Genomic DNA, 16606 nt, shown 5'->3' with positions numbered 1-16606 from the left:
CTTGGTTAATCCTCTGCCGGCCACGCCAGCATCCCATATAGGTTCTAGTCCTGGTTGCTCTTCTTCTAGTCCAGCTCTCTGCTGTGGCCCGGGAAGGTAGTGGAGGATGGCCCAAGTGCTTGGACCACTGCACCTGCATGGGAGACCAGGAAGGAGTGCCTGGCTCCTGGCTTTGGATCTGCATAGCTCTGGCCGTAGCGGCCATTTGGGGGGTGACCCAAAGGAAGGAAGACATTTCTCTCTGTCCCCCTCTCTCTCATTGTCTAACTCTATCTGTCAAAATAAATTTTAAAAAATTCTTAAAAAATAAATACATAAAATTTAAAAATACAAAAAATCTTCTAATATTACAGGTGGCAATCTAGTATATTAATTACATTGAAATAGATGTCCTTGGAGGTATCTGTCTTGCCAAACCTTATAAAAAATATTGGTACATTGTCTGAATTTCTGTCATTCTTCCTCTAGAGACTATTTATTTATTTATGAAAATTTGAACCCAAGGAAAGCATTCACATATGAGTTGAAGGTTCACGTAGAACTTACTATTAATTCTAATGACATTTAAGTGCATGAATCCCTAGTGTGCAAGTAGGAGACAAGACATTGGGATTGTGCTCACATGCAATTACAACTGATCTCAAAGGAACAATCACTTGAGTGAAGTAAGGGAGATATGATCTTCAGAAATAGATGATAATAAACAAAAACAAAATGTTTTTTCTATTAGAGTACATCTTATATTGCTACTGAAAAACATCAGTACAAATTCTCCCTCTCCCCCACAATGACATAGATAGATGATAGATACATATATGATAGATGAGAGATGGATGGATGGATGGATGGATAGATAGATTCCATAAGCATAGATAATCTGCTTTTGATAATACAAAATCCCATGGAATGAGGACAGCCATATTTACCTATGTGTGCAGGTGCCAACTGAAAAATACTGTCATTTGAAAGAAAGTGAACCTCATCATTCTGTAGAAATGTAATATGATTAAAAATACAGCTATTGTTAAATATCATATTCATCCCTTTCATACTATGACATTTTATTTTAAAACAAGAGATCTCTTAATCTTCTAATAAACAAACATAACATTCTCAGAAAATGGACTAAAAATCAATGTCTAATTAAATCTGTCCTGTCATTAACATATTACCTTTAGCAAGTCACTTAATCTCTCTGAACTTTAGTTCACTTATATGCAAAATGAACATTGTTCTAGATGGTTGCTATGACCCTTTTGGGGTTATAGTACTAAATGCTTCAATGATTATTAAAAAGAAAACTAAATTCTCTGCTTTCTGTCTTTTTTCCTCTAGTGCTTTTCAAGCCACTCATGCAAGAATCAAGAATTTCTATTTTGCTGCTGAGTGCTCAGATGAGATGAATTAGTAAGTCATTCCTGTTCATACATTCATTGAATATATATTTATTAAGCATTCGTTGTATGTCAGGGACCATAGTAGGTCCAGATAAAACAATGGCTTTTTTAAAAAAAATTTTATTTCAGTACAGCTTAGTGTAGTTGGGGAAATCAAGATGAAATGAAAGGTAACCTGTGTGCTGAAATGTGAAAAGGAAGGAGTAGCATGATTTAAAATGAGGCTACATCAGCAAGTATCAACCAGAACTTGAAGTCCTTATATAAACCAATAGCTAACAAATTTAGTCTATTTCAAGAACAAAGGTAAGCAACTAAAAGCTTTTCAGAAGTGACTGGATCAGATAGAGAAGAGATTGAGGAGGTTTGTGAAGAGATAGATAAGAAAAAGCTCATGTAGGTTAGAGTGGTGGCAGTGAAAAAGAAAACAAGCAGTCGTATTCAAGATATCTGTACATAAAACCAACACACTGGGGTATAGGAATTAAGGGAGAGGAAAGTGTCAAGAATTAACTATTAGGTTTCTAGATTGCATAATAAGACGGATTTCATTATTATTTTCAAAGGGATAGGGAATAATGAAAGATAAAGGGACAAGATTGTCAGTTTAGTCTGGCCGTGTAAAGTTTGGTGTACCTTTGAGACAAATTGTGGGCTTCAAATAGGCAGTACCTCTGAGTCTAGAGCTCAGAGAAAAGTATGGAGTTGGAGGTATATAATTTGAGTCATGTGCATCGGTGTCATATTTGAAGCTATAGTCATCCATGAGAAGCAGCTAAGACAGTGGTTCCTGAACTTGAGTGCACATCAGAATCAAGTGGAGGGCACATTAAAAGCATAAATTGCTGGTGTCCATCCCAGGAACTTATGATTCAATAGGTCTCATTTGGGAGCTGAGAATTTACCTATACAACCAGCCTCTGGGTGATTAAGATGATTCTGATGTTCCCAGGATTCTGAAAACATTTGATAAGGGAAAGGGCATAAGAGTGAGAACACTGAAGAATGATAATATTTAATGACTGAGGAGGGCCTGCAAAGTAGAAATAATGAAAATCCAGAAAAGTAGGTAGAATTTCAATGCTATTATAGCATAATTATTTGATACACTCTTAGAATTCTGCAGCAGACAATGCATGAGAATACCTAGAAAAATCTGTGATAAAGAAAATGGAAAGACTAATTGCTTGGTATGATTTGTTTATGCAGTGTATATGTATTGGAATATGGTACTGAACTCCATAAACACATACAAATATTTCACTAATGCAAATTTGTTAAAAGTTAATGGAAAATGGAATCAAAAGATAAATTTATTTTGATGCAAAAAATTAAGTCCATTCATCTTCAAAAAAATTCATATAAAGTGGCCAGTGTTATAGCGCTATAGCAGGTTTAACTGCTTCCTGCAAACACCAGCATCCCATATGGGAGAACTGGTTTGAGTCCTGACTGCTTCACTTCCAATCCAGCTGCCTGCTAATGTGCCTGGGAAAGCAGCAGATGGTCCAAGTACCTGGACCCCTACCACCTATGTGGGTGACTTGGTGGGGTTCCTGGCGCCTGGTTTCAGTGTGGCCCAGCCCCAAATGTTACTGCTATTTGAGGAGTCAGCCAGAATATAAAGGACCTCTCTCTATGTCTCCCTGTGTCTCTGTCACTCTGCCTTTCAAATAAATAAAATAAATCTATTGATGAAAAGGGTATGCGTGGATTTCAGAATTTTTTGTACCAAAATAAACATTTTAATTCCATATTTCCATGAACTTTTTGAAGTTGAGCCAATATGTACTACTTTATCCTTAAGGAAGGAAATACGTTTCATTTAATGAAGCAGGGGCTGTTTTTGTACCTGTAACTTATTTACATATAAGATATTGGCTCTAGTGTGATAATATATGTAAATACTTGTGTATATAAGTCTAAAACCCCATATCATTTAACACAAAATTTTCTGGTCTAAAATGTGCCTTATTTTAGACAAAAATATTTTAAATTAGTACTGATATCCATTTTGTTGTGTTTCTCAATTTAAAACTAAAAACCATGATAGTTTTGGACCTCTTATACAATATATTAACTTAGCATTCATCAATAATCACTATACTTTCATGGAAATTTAAGGCAATAGAAAGAGCAAGAAAGTACCTTACATAACAGTGTCCTATGTTGTTGGAAAGCCTTGAAGAATGATTAAAACTAATTGCCTTGATTGAAGTGGATACTGGGCTGCATTTTGCAGGCCAACATTGCTTTCTATGAAGATTAAATATGTATTATCTGAATAGTTTTACATACATTGACTTGAATTTTAAAAGAATGGGTGAGAAAATTGACAAATTGTTTCTTGCTTATCTTGATTATTCTGCTATCTATAAGCTGACAATAGTTGTGAGCTACAAGTTAGTTTAAAGCTTGTCATCCTTTTGAGTAGATAATATTTTATCCATTTGTGTATTAAGCATGGTCTCTATGAAAGTTAATGGATGCACTTTTCCTTTTGTAACAAAACTATTCCACATGAATAATAATAATAATACATAATAAATTCCAAAATAAAATGAAGTATACTCTATAAAACATTAATTTCAATTAGGGAAGGCAAAAGGTTATTGATATTTTTAAATATACCACACAGATTTTAAAGTGTGTTGACTAGCATCATAAATGAGCCTTTGACTATAATGGGATTTTATGTTCATGTTTAATTTAAATTAAAATACCTATAATTTCAAAAGGAAAATTGCTTGCATTTGTATTCAACATGCCAGGAGGAAGGGTTGTTCTTCCCTTAGTGAGTTTATATAGCCTATTCTCAATTTTAATTATGTTGAATTTAATCCTGTCACAATGCTACTGTCTATAATTTATGCCTCTGAGACCAAAGCACAAAAACATTCTTACTGTCTTGAGGAAAAAATAATTTCTTTCTTGACAGCACTGAAGTAATAACTTGTTACAAAAAGAAAATAAAATTCTGACAGTATCAGAGAGGCTGTGTGAATATTCCCAGGAAAGGGCATAATGCTAAGTGTAGCTATAAACCCCTTGGAAAGATATTGAAGGGTACGCTGACATGGAAACAATAAATGCGTTATATTCTGTCAAGAAGAAAAGTAAGAAGACTGTTTAGCATCTGGGAGAAAATCAGTATTAAAGGTAGAGTGTTGTTGTTCTATATATGGGACAATATATGAATACGTTTAGAAGCTCATAGGAAGGAATCAGTAGAGAGGAAGGGATTAAAGATGTATTGATAAAGGATGCAGCTGATAAAGCAAAGTGGGGCAAAAGGGAATGGGAACGAGGACAGGACATATATGGGTAAATAACTTTTAAAAAGGAGTAAAAGAAGTGTGGATGGGTTTATGGACGCAGGCAAGTTTGCAGAAGGGGTGGGATTTATGAGGGATCATGTTTGTTGGCCTCTTGATTTTCTTCATGTGGAAGGAAGCAAGGTGTTTTGAAAGAGTTAAATATGTTAAAGACTTTTGAAATGATATACGTGTGTGTGTGTGTGTGTGTGTGTGTGTGTTAAAATGTGTCATTGCACTCAATCTCAATAAGGGAACTAAACCTGAGACATTTGCTATTGGCACTAATAGCAATATAACAGCGGATATAATATGAATGGTTCAAAGCAAAAGCAGAAGCCAAGATTATTCATTCACTCTCCTTAACCTTCAGTGAGCAAGCACAAGCTAAGTGAGTGCATTCCTTCGTCAGCAAGCCAGTAGTAAAATCATGATAGAGTCAAAGAATCTTAATGAAGTTTTGGTCTTGCAATCAAAATTATTTTCTCTTCTAGTTGAAGAAATGTGAGAATTAATCTATGATAAATCTTTGTTGGTTGAATTTGAAATATTCAAGTTAGTATATTGGAATATAAAACAAGAACCTAAAGTCGTTCTTAACCCTTTTCCAGGAATTTTATGTAACTTAAAATTTGATCCTGTCTCATTTAGTTAAAAATAAGTAACTATAGTCTATCATATTTTCTTTAAAAAAGATCTGAAATTAGTGACTTTCAATGGGCAAGTGAAAGAAGAGGAATACAGAGTTGTTTTAACTAAAATAAACCTTTATCTACAAAGAAATATTATAATTAATTTTAAATATGCAACTGAAAAAATGAAGATTAAATTGTTGAGAATAAATTTGTTTTATTTTGAAAGTGGAGACTGCATAATTTGAAAATAGTAATAATTGGTGAATAAAACTATACTGAGTTTATTTATTTATCTTTTTAACTTTTATTTAATAAATATAAATTTCCAAGTATACTGAGTTTAAAAAATGACTAAATTGTCATTTAAGTTAATGTAATTTCTGTGATCTAAGCTGTTATACATTAATATCTAAAAAGAAAAGGCTTATAAAATAAATGATTTTACTTTAATGTAAAACATAACCAGCACGATTTTCACCTCCCAAAAATATAAAAAGTAATTATAGAAGAGTATTCATATCTTCATTTTAATAGATATGAAATCTGAGATACTGGATTAACTATGTATTCTAAATCTGGCAACCTCTATTAGAATACTTAAGATTTTGCATAATCAACTCGGATTGTCTGCTTCATGAATACCATTTTTAATAAGATGGTGTGTAATATTTTCAGTAAAATATAGCATTTACCATTAAACATTATGTAATACAAAATTATTAATATTGTTCATTAATTACACAGGACAATTTAAACTTAAAGCTAGAGAAGTAATATTTCTGCAGAGTTGACAGAGTTATAGGTTTGTTTTTAATCCTGTCATCCACATAGAAAAGAAGAAAGATTCACACATATAAAAAAACACATAGTCATGTTTAGTCGCGAATGGTTAGGACATCTGAGACAAGTTCATCTGTTACTTATCTCACAAATCTAATTAGATATTGGATGAAAAGTGAACAGAATCATATTAAATTAACAAATCAGAGCAAGTACTTGATCTCTGAGTGGCATTACTTATAAAGACTTAGCAACTGTAACAGTTAAATTGATTTTAAGAGTTGATTTGTTTGGATATATGAAGTCATTATAGAAAGTCTGCATCTTTTTTCAATTTTAAAGGTCAATGATAATTTTCCTCTCAGTAAAACAGAAAATAAGTTGGAAGTTACAGGTACAAGCTACTTTCCCCTGTGAGTAAAGCTTGTTTAGTCACTGGGACCCTCTATGCTAAAAATTCTTATTACATTCTTGTAGTAATAAGGCAGTGGAAGATACCTTAATAAATTTTGATTTTTTGTATTTAATACATGATGAAAATTATTCTGGAAATAAAGGAAAAAATCAGACATGATGAAGCAACATATAAAAAGGGGCCGGCGTTGTGGTGCAGCGGGTTAAAACCCTGGCCTGAAGCACCCCCAGGCATCCCATATGGGCTCCGGTTTGAGTCCTGGCTGCTCCACTTCTGATGCAGCTCTCTGGGAAAGCACTAGAAGATGGCCCAAGTCCTTGGGCCCCTGTACCCGAGTGGGAGACCCGGAGGAGGCTCCTGGCTCCTGGCTTCAGATCAGTGCAGCTCCAGCCATTGCTGACACTGGGGAGTGAACCAGAGGATGGAAGACCTCTCTCTCTCTGTCTCTACTTCTCTCTGCAACTCTGTCAAATAAAAATAAAAAATAAATATTAAAAAAAAATTGGGCTGGCACCGCGGCTCACTAGGCTAATCCTCCGCCTTGCAGCGCCGGTACACCGGGTTCTAGTCTCGGTTGGGGCGCCGGATTCTGTCCCAGTTGCCCCTCTTCCAGGCCAGCTCTCTGCTGTGGCCCGGGAAGGCAGTGGAGGATGGCCCAAGTGCTTGGGCCCTGCACCCCATGGGAGACCAGGAGAAGCACCTGCCTCTGCTTTCGGATCAGCGCGGTGTGCCGCCAGCCATTGGAGGGTGAACCAATGTAAAGGAAGACCTTTCTGTCTCTCTCTCTCTCACTGTCCACTCTGCCTGTCAAAAAAATAAAATAAAAATCGGAGCTCTTGTATCACCAAACACCTAGAATATAAGTAAACTGCCAAAGTCAGGGAGAAAGAGTATCTCAAAATACAAGACCACAGAATAAATACTGTGGATGTTACTCTAAATAAAAACACGAAGGTATAGTTTCTCAAATTCATGTTTTAGAATTAAATGACACTCAGGGTGTTCTGTCTCAGTCTTAGAACCAGAAATATTCATATTGTTCTCTACCAATAAGTTGTCCAATTTTTTTAAACACCACAATTGATAATGGCTTAACAAATAGATGTGATTATAAATAGACGAATTATATGAAAAACCACTTACATGCAATAATTATTGACCAATCTTATATTAAGTTCAATCAAAATAGAAGCATTATTGGTACATGTAGACAAAGCCTTGATTATTTGCATTTATTTAGCAGCTTTTTATATTGTTTTATTTAATTTATTAAATTACTTCTATATCTCTCAGGAAGTATATAACTACTCCATGGTAAACTCCACAGTAAAGTCAGAAAATCTATAACTATTCCATGATAAACAACATTGCCTTCTTACCAAAACCAGACCAAGATATTAGTTACACCATGAGTAGATTAAAGACCTAGACATAAGACTCAAATATAAAACTCATAGAAGAAAACAAAGGGAAGATTTCAAAACTTAAGGCAAAAATTCTTGGATATGACATCTAAAACACAGGCAACGAAAGCAAAAATAAGCAAATAGGATGATATAAATTGAAAAGCCTTTGTTCACAAAGGGTGTGATTAACAAGATTAAAGGTAATTTATGTAATCACAGGAAATATTTGTAAATAATTTGTCTAATAAGGAGTTATTACCTAGTATATATAAAGAAAAATGGAAGTAAAAGATAAATTTCTTTTGGTGCAAAAACTTTCAAATCCATGCATAGTTTTTCCTGGAAAATACATTTTTTATGAACTTTGTGAAGATTTCCCATATTTATAGATAAAGAGAGTTTCTTGCAGGCATCATTTATTTGGGTCTACTAATTACGACATGTATGAATTCTCAGTTGGATTGGATTGTTTTTTCTTAAGAATCATATTTTACCATTTATTTGCATATGCTGTCATTTTTAATTGATGGCTAGATATCGTGAATTTGACTCCTGGAGAAATGTCTATTCAACTCGTTTGCCCAGTTACTCACTAGGTTATTTGACTTATCTTGCTATTGATGAGTTGTAGGCATTTTTTATACACAATTAGGTTAAAAGGAAATGAATGGAATAAGTTAAATCATGCCAAAGCAAATTAAAAGGTTTAAATCATCAATTTATGAAAAGTGACAAACTCGTAAAAAAATATAGTAGTCCTAAACCTTTAGGTACTTAAAAATGAAATTTCAAAATGCATGATATACACATGGAATTATTATCAATATCTCCTTACTGTTTGCAATAAAACAAGTTTCACAGAATTTTTAAAAATTCAGGTCATAGAATTGTTTTCTGTGGACACGATGTAAAGAAAAATAAATAAATAAATAACATAAATATAGTTGGAAAAATCTTCAAATATTTCAAAACTAAATAACTTATAAATAATCCTTGAGCCAAAGATGATAAAACTGAAAATTAGAAAGTATTTTGAATTGGATGAAATAAAAAGATATCAATATTTACATGATACCACTAAGGTAAATGAATTCCTATTAGAAATGAAGAAAAGTCTCAACTCAGGAACCTCAGCTTCCACCATTAAAAAAAAAACTAAAAAGAAAGGAAGTAAAAGCCTAAATTAATCACAAAGAAGGAAATAATAAAGATGGAAAATAAATGAAATAGAAAGAAAGAAAATTAATGAAACCAAAACCTGGTTCTCTGTGAAGATCAATAAAATTGGTTAGTGAAAGAAAAACAATGAAGACACAAATCAACAATATCAGGAATTAATACCAATATATATGAATATTTAAACCATAATGATGGATTATGCTTAACAACTTAAAAAATTTGAAAACTTCCTTGAAATAGGAAAACTATAAAAGCTCATTCAAAAAGAAATGGAAACTATGAATATCCTACATCTATTAGAGAATTTGAATTTGTAGATGAAAAAAAGAATTACTACAACAAAATTTCCAGATTTAGCTGGCTTCACTGGTATCTTCTAAACATTTCAAGAAGAAATATCTTCCATTTGAAAGAAACTCTTCCAGAAAAATTTTATGAGGCCAACATCGCCTTCATACCAAAACCAGACCAAGATATGAAAGTTAAACAATAAACCACTAATCCTCATGAACAGAAATGCCAAAAATCTTTAATTTTTATTACTAATTTTAAATTTATGAAACAAAATTTGTGACATAGTATACAATGAGTGCTCATAAATCTCTCATCACATTTCCCCTTTTAACTTTATATTAGTATATTTATCACAATTAATATTATACCCAGTTTTGCCCTTTTTTAATCCAAACTTTTATCCCTCATACCCTCCCAATGTTTAATAATCAGCATTCTATATATGGAATGAGTTGTGTTTTTTTTTTTATCATTTTAGCTCCCAAATATAAAGGAGAACATGTGATATTTATGTAAGTCTGGCTTATTTCACCAAACATGATATCCTCCTGTTCTATCCATCTTTAGGCAAATGACAAGATTTCATTATTTTTTATAGCTGAATAATATTCCATTGGGTATATCTAACACATTTTCTGTATCCATTCATCTGATGTTGGATAGGTTGGTTGATTCCATATCTTAGCTATTCAAACAAGTGCTGCTATAAACATGTTGGAGTTGGTATCTCTTTGAAACAATGACTTCATGTCTTTATCTCTTTGAAACAATGATTTCATGTCTTTTGGATATAAACCCAGTAGTGGGATTGCTGGGTCACATGGAAGTTCTATTCCTAGTTTTTTTTAAAAAATCTGCAAACTTTTTTCCACAATGTATTAATTTACATTGCTACCAACTGTATATTACAATTCTCCTTTCTCTACATCCTCACCAGCATTTGTTATTTTCTGTCATTTTGATAATAATCATTCTGACAGGGGTGAGGTGATATCTAATTGTGATTTTGATTTGCATTTCCCTGATGATTAGTGATATTGAGCATTTTTCATATAATTTTTGCCCATTTATAATTCTTATTTTGAGAACTTTTTGTTCAGGTCCTTTGTCCATTTATTAACTGGATTGGTAGTGATTTTTGTTGAGTTTTTTGAGTGGCTAATATATTCTAGATATTAATCCTTTGTCAGATAAGTAGCTTGAAAATATTTTCTCCCATTCTGTCAGATGACTCGTCACTCATTAATTTTTTCCTTTGCTGTGCAGAAACTTCTGAGTTTGACATAATCCTATTTATGTAGTTTTGCTTTTGTTGCTTATACTTTTGCAATCTTATCCAAGAAGCCATTACCTACACCAATGTCTTGAAGTGTTTCCCCTATGTTTTATTCTAGCAATTTCAGTTTCAGGTCTTACATATAAGTCTTTGATCCATCTTGAATTGATTTTTGTAGGTAGTGAGAGATATGGTTATCTAATTAAGTTTATCTAATTTCATTCTTCTACATATATATTACTATTTTGCCAGCACCATTCATTGAAAAGACTATCCTTTCTCCAGTATATGTTCTTGGCAACTTTATCTAAAATCAGTTGGCTGTATGTGAGTGGATTAATTTCTAGGTTCTCAATTCTCTATCATTTATGAACAGGGATGTGAAAACTCTTAATGAAATTTTATCAAATTGAATTCAGGAATATACAAGTAAAAAAATAATACATCATGACTAAGTGGAATTTTGGATGAACATTAAAAAAACAATGAGAATGATATTAGCAAGATGATGAACTAGAAAGCTTCAAGCTCTTGCTCTGCAACAAACACACTGATTTAGTAACAATATATGCACTGGATACCTTTGCTCAGAACTTGAGAGATTAGTTGAGAAGTTACATTACCTAGATCAAAGTAAAACTGAGAAGCAAGTTAAGTGAAAAGGGTGAAAAGAAACCATGGAATTTTGCATGTATGCTAGTGCCCCTCCCCTATTCAACCTTCTGCGGCACAACTAGGAGAGAACTAGCAGAGAACTTTTCACACATAGAATCCTCTCTCAGTTGGAAACAAAAGAGTAAACCATATATTCAATATTCTTGTTACTCTGGGGACTTCCTGAGGAATTGAAAACTGCCTTGCCTGACTTAAGGCACAGAGGCTATGAGCAGCCCTGTTTGGAAGCTACAAAAACATCACAGATAACCACTGGGCATTAGAGATACAGTTATACAGGCAGAGGCAGAGGAGAAAGACACTATAGGCTTCTGAGAAAAATCAGTAACAAGTTTTTTAGGGAATATGAGGGCACTAAAGATACACACACAAGCTCAAAAAAAAAAGATATCCACAGGAAAAGTATCAGAGGCCCTAGATTCTCTAGTAATCTGTGAAGACTGGGAAAGGTAATTGGTTTTTCAAATGCCCAGGTCTAAACACATAAATACAAGGCCTACAAAGAAATAGGGAAACATGGCACAATCGACTAAAGAAATAAAATGCCAGAAACTAACCCTAAAAAACACATATCTAGGAGCTGCTTGACAGAGAATTTAAAATTGTCTTAATAAATATGCCAATGAAGGGTCCAGCTCTGTGGCATAGCGGGTGAAGCCACCACCTGCAGTGCTGGCATCCCATATGGGTGCCGGTTAGAGACCCGGCTGCTCCACTTCCGATCCAGCTCTCTGCTATGGCCTGGGAAAGCAGTGGAAGATGGCCCAAGTCCTTGGGCCCCTGCACCCCTATGGGAGACCAGTAAGAAGCTCCTGGCTCCAGATTGGTGCAACTCCAACCACTCTGGCCAATTGAGGAGTGGACCAGAGGATGGAAGACCTCTTTCTCTCTCTCTGCCTCTCCTTCTCTCTGTGACTTTTAAATAAATAAATAAATAAATCTTTTAAAAATATGCCAAAGAAGATAAAAGAAAACACATTTATCCCTGGTAAAGGTAAATGAAATTAGGAAAATTAGGCATTTACAAAATGGCAGTGTGAAAAATAGGTGGAAACTATAAAAAGAATGAAATAGAACTTCTAAAGCTGAAGAATGCAAAAAGTGAACTGAAAAATTCAATATAGAGGTTCAACAGAAGACACTCAGACAGAACAAAATATTAGTGAACTTCAGGACAAATGAATTGAAATAACTGTCAGAGGAGCAAAAACAAAAAAGAAAAAAGATTGAATAAGGAGTCTAAGAGATATAATTATCAACCAGATCAATATATTCATTATTGCAATCTCAAAAGGAAACTAGGGAGAGAAAAGGGAAGAGAGCATAAATAAAGGCTGAAAACTTCACAAAGATGAGGGATAGGAAAGAAAGAGACATAGAGTCAAGAAGTTCTAATAACTACATCAAGGATAAATCAAAGAAGACACACAAATGCGGAAACATAATCAAGCTATCAAAGTGTCAGAAGTCAAAACAAAGAAAGAATCATGAAAGCAGAAAGAGAAAAGTGATTTTTCACAAACAAAAAAAGTTTCTTTAAGATTAGCAGTGGATTTCTCAGCAGAATCCTTGGAGGCCAAAAGGGAGAGGACAAATGCTGGTAAAGCAAGAATATTGTATATGGAAATCTACCTTGCAAAATTAAAGGAGAAATTAAGAGCTTCTCTTATAGACAAACCTGATAACGTTTACATTCATTAGTAATACTAATACTAAAGGAAGACTTTTAAAGTGAAAGAAAGTGATGCTTGGCAATATAACAAGCCCACATGAAAATATAAAGTTCTCTGGTAAAGGTAAATACATGGACGACTAGAAAAATCTATATTAATGTAATTTGGGAGACATAAATTGACTTTCAATTTTTCTACAGTTTTAAATGACAAAATATTTTAAAATGATAAATCTATGTTAATAGATATGTAATATGAAGGCACAATTTTGGTACCAATAACAAAAAGATCAATATGAAGCTGTATAGGACTAGAACTTTTGTTTGTGACGGAAATTAAATTGTTATCAATTTAAAATAGAATATCATAACTTTAAGGTGTTTTATCCAATTGCAATGAGAGCCATTAAGAAAATATTTACAGAACACTTACAAAACGAAATGAGAAGAGAGATGTTGCAGTGGATTCATTTCTGGGAGGAAGAGCGTGGTGGGGGCAAGAGGCACGGAGTCACCACACAGACTCCAGGAGTCGGGTGAAAGCAGGCCTGAGGCAAGCAGCCTGCAGACTCGTTTATTTCACTTGCTACAACAGCTTAGATAGCCAAGGCAGCCAATCTGGTCAAGGGGCGGTCTATGCCCTAACCAATCACAGCCTGTTGCCAGGCAGTTTCTGAAGCCATCTAATCACAGCCTGTTGCCAGGCAGACTCTGTTGCCAGCGGCCATCTTGGCATGGCCTTCTCATTCCACCACATTTCCCCCTTTTCGTTTATTTTTGAGCAACGGGAGGCATGATTCTTAGCTATACCATTTTGACCCCGTTTCCATGTGGTCTCCGTACTCAGCTGTGCCTGTCTTAGATTGTCCCCCAGGGGATCTTACCCGTCGTTGACTAACCAGCGCTCAAAACGGGAGACCACAGGAGTGCTTGCTCAGATAGGGGTAGGAATGAGGAACAGTGGTAATCAGGAATGGCATGACTGCACACAGGCTGTGGGCCGTCCGAGTGGCTGACCAGAGCTAGTAGGGTATAAAACAGTAACGGATGTGGCTATGGGCAGTTTCTCGGGGTAGGATGATAGGGCAGGTGCGTCTACTAACAAGGCAGACTCTCAGCCCTGTTCAGCTGGTTCTGGTTGGCTATCAGTTGCAGGCTTGATGTTTCTGGCTGGTACCCAAATGGGCTGTCCCACATTCTCTGGAAAGACACAAGCATATCCTCGGCCCTTGGTTAGCAGAAGCCTTTTTACAGGCGTTGGAATCCAGGGCCTGAATTCTGCATCCACTCCTACATTAATGGCAAACATGTGGGTGGGATGGGGTCTAGCAGCTGCCCTGAGAGCCTGGGGTGCCTGGGGACTGCCACAAATGTGGGGATCCTCACTGGGTGCAGATGGGATAACCTCACATGGGTTATTGCCTCGAGGTCGTCTAAGTTCATCCCATGGGTATTTGGAGGGTGGCTGACTAGGCATTGCTGCATTGTCTACTGTCATGTCATTTTCACTGTCAGAGCTCTCTCTCTCCCTAAGTCAGCAACTGTTGTCTATGAGACAGGAACCTGGAGTGACAGGCTCTTATCACTCACAGATTCACTATGTTTGGTAATCTGTGCAGGATTCTGAGAGGGGGGTATCTTTCCCATGTTTGAGCACATAAGAGCGGCACACCACACCAATTTTAGCCAAAGGAAAGACACGCACAGCTCTGCTGCCATAACAATGCAAATTCCTAGCACCTCAGTGGCTGATGGCATCATGCAGGGGCTTCCCTACATTAGACAGACAGTGGTGCATCAGATCGTAAGTATGTCCTGTGCTTAGTGGGGGACTTCTTTGATTCGTTAGGTCAAGGCCATATGCCCACACAGTGTCTCCGGAGCATCACCTCTCTCAGTGAGGGAAGATGACTTGGTTCCAAATTCTGGGATGATCAGTCCCTTATGTGAATTTGCCAGGTGAAACGAAAGTAAAAGGAGGAGCCGAGAAGCGACGTATGCTTCTGGGTGGTGTGTTCCTAACCTGGGGTCACTTAGACTGAGGACAAGGACAAGGAAGGGGGCATAGGAGGGGATTCTGTGCTCATCCTCACAGAACCGAACAGCACACAAAACACTGAGGGGCCTACTTGCCGAAATCCAGGGGGGGCCTCACCGAGTCCGACACGCTGTCTCTCTCTCAGTCACGTTGGTGCACCAGATGTTGTGGTGGATTCGTTTCTGAGAGGAAGAGCGTGGTGGGGGCAAGAGACGCGGAGTCACCGCACAGACTCCAGGAGTCGGGTGAAAGCAGGCCTGAGGCAAGCAGCCTGCAGACTCGTTTATTTCACTTGCTACAACAGCTTAGATAGCCAAGGCAGCCAATCTGGTCAAGGGGCGGTCTATGCCCTAACCAATCACAGCCTGTTGCCAGGCAGTTTCTGAGGCCATCCAATCACAGCCTGTTGCCAGGCAGACTCTGTTGTCAGCGGCCATTTGGCATGGCCTTCTCATTCCACCACATTTATGTTACAACAAAAAATACCTACGAAGTACAAAGGGAGGCAGTATGAGAAGAAAGTAGGGAGGAAAGCTACAAGACATAGAGAAAACAATTAACAAAATGTCAGTACTAAATCTTTCCATATAAGTAATTACTTTAAATGCAAATGAATTAAATTCCACAATTAAAGGACAGATTGGTTGAATGGATTTTTAAAAACATCTAATTATATTCTGTCTATAAGGAACTCACTATAGCTATAAGGACATACATAAGCAGAAACAAAAAAGTATCCTGTGTAAATGATAACTTAAAAAGAACAGAGATGGTCACATTCATATTAAAAAAAAAACTTTGGCCAAGACAGGAAGGACATTACACAAGAATGAATGAGTCAATTCACCAAGATGATATGATGCTTATAAATATTTGTGCACCATATTAGAAAATTTAAAAAGAACAAATATGTACATCACAATAGAAGCAAGAAAATATGACAAAATATATTTATGATAATGACTCACAGCAAACTAGAAATAAAAAGAACTGCCTTAATTTGATAAATGGCACCAGTGGACATCTAATATCATATCATACTCAATCTTAAAATACTGAATTATTTCACCGTAAGATCAAAAAGCAGTGTGGATGTTCATTCTCATCACTTACATTCAATACTCAACTTGGGGTTTTATCCTGTGTAATCAGGCAAGGAAATTAAAAGTGATCCAGATTGGAAAGGAAGAAGCAAAACGGTCTTTATCTGAAGATGATTTGAGTGTCTATGTAGAAACTCTATTCAAATCTACATGAAATTTACCTGTAATAAGTGATTTTGCAACATTTCAAGATTTAAAGTCAATATAAAATAAATTATCCTTAAACCCCAGATTCTCTCTTGAAAAGCAAGAATTCTGATCTTTACTGTCAGTTGCATTAATTTAGTTTAAACCAATGATTCTCACAGTGTGGTCGTTAGGACAGCAACATCAGCATCACCTGGAACTTGCTACAAACACAAATTTGGGGGCCCCAGCCTACACTTACTAAGTCATATACTCTGGGGCAGGGGTGCAGCAAT

The 16606-nt window shown here is 35.7% G+C and overlaps 1 protein-coding gene across 1 annotated transcript in view; it reads left to right on the top strand.

Moving 5' to 3' along the window:
* LOC100349442 (uncharacterized) overlaps nt 1–16606 on the top strand; it is a 453812-nt gene that overhangs the window by 417986 nt on the left and 19220 nt on the right. The window contains exon 21 of the mRNA XM_089323942.1: nt 1336–1407. Coding sequence (XP_089180068.1) covers nt 1336–1407 — 72 coding nt within the window. The remainder of the gene's footprint in view (nt 1–1335; nt 1408–16606) is intronic.

This window comes from Oryctolagus cuniculus, chromosome X (assembly GCF_051225735.1).
Source record: "Oryctolagus cuniculus isolate XC-2025 breed Fujian yellow rabbit chromosome X, ASM5122573v1, whole genome shotgun sequence".
NCBI lineage: Eukaryota > Metazoa > Chordata > Mammalia > Lagomorpha > Leporidae > Oryctolagus > Oryctolagus cuniculus.
The sequence above is the reverse complement of the archived record's forward strand: the minus strand, read 5'-3'. Positions and strand labels throughout refer to the sequence as shown.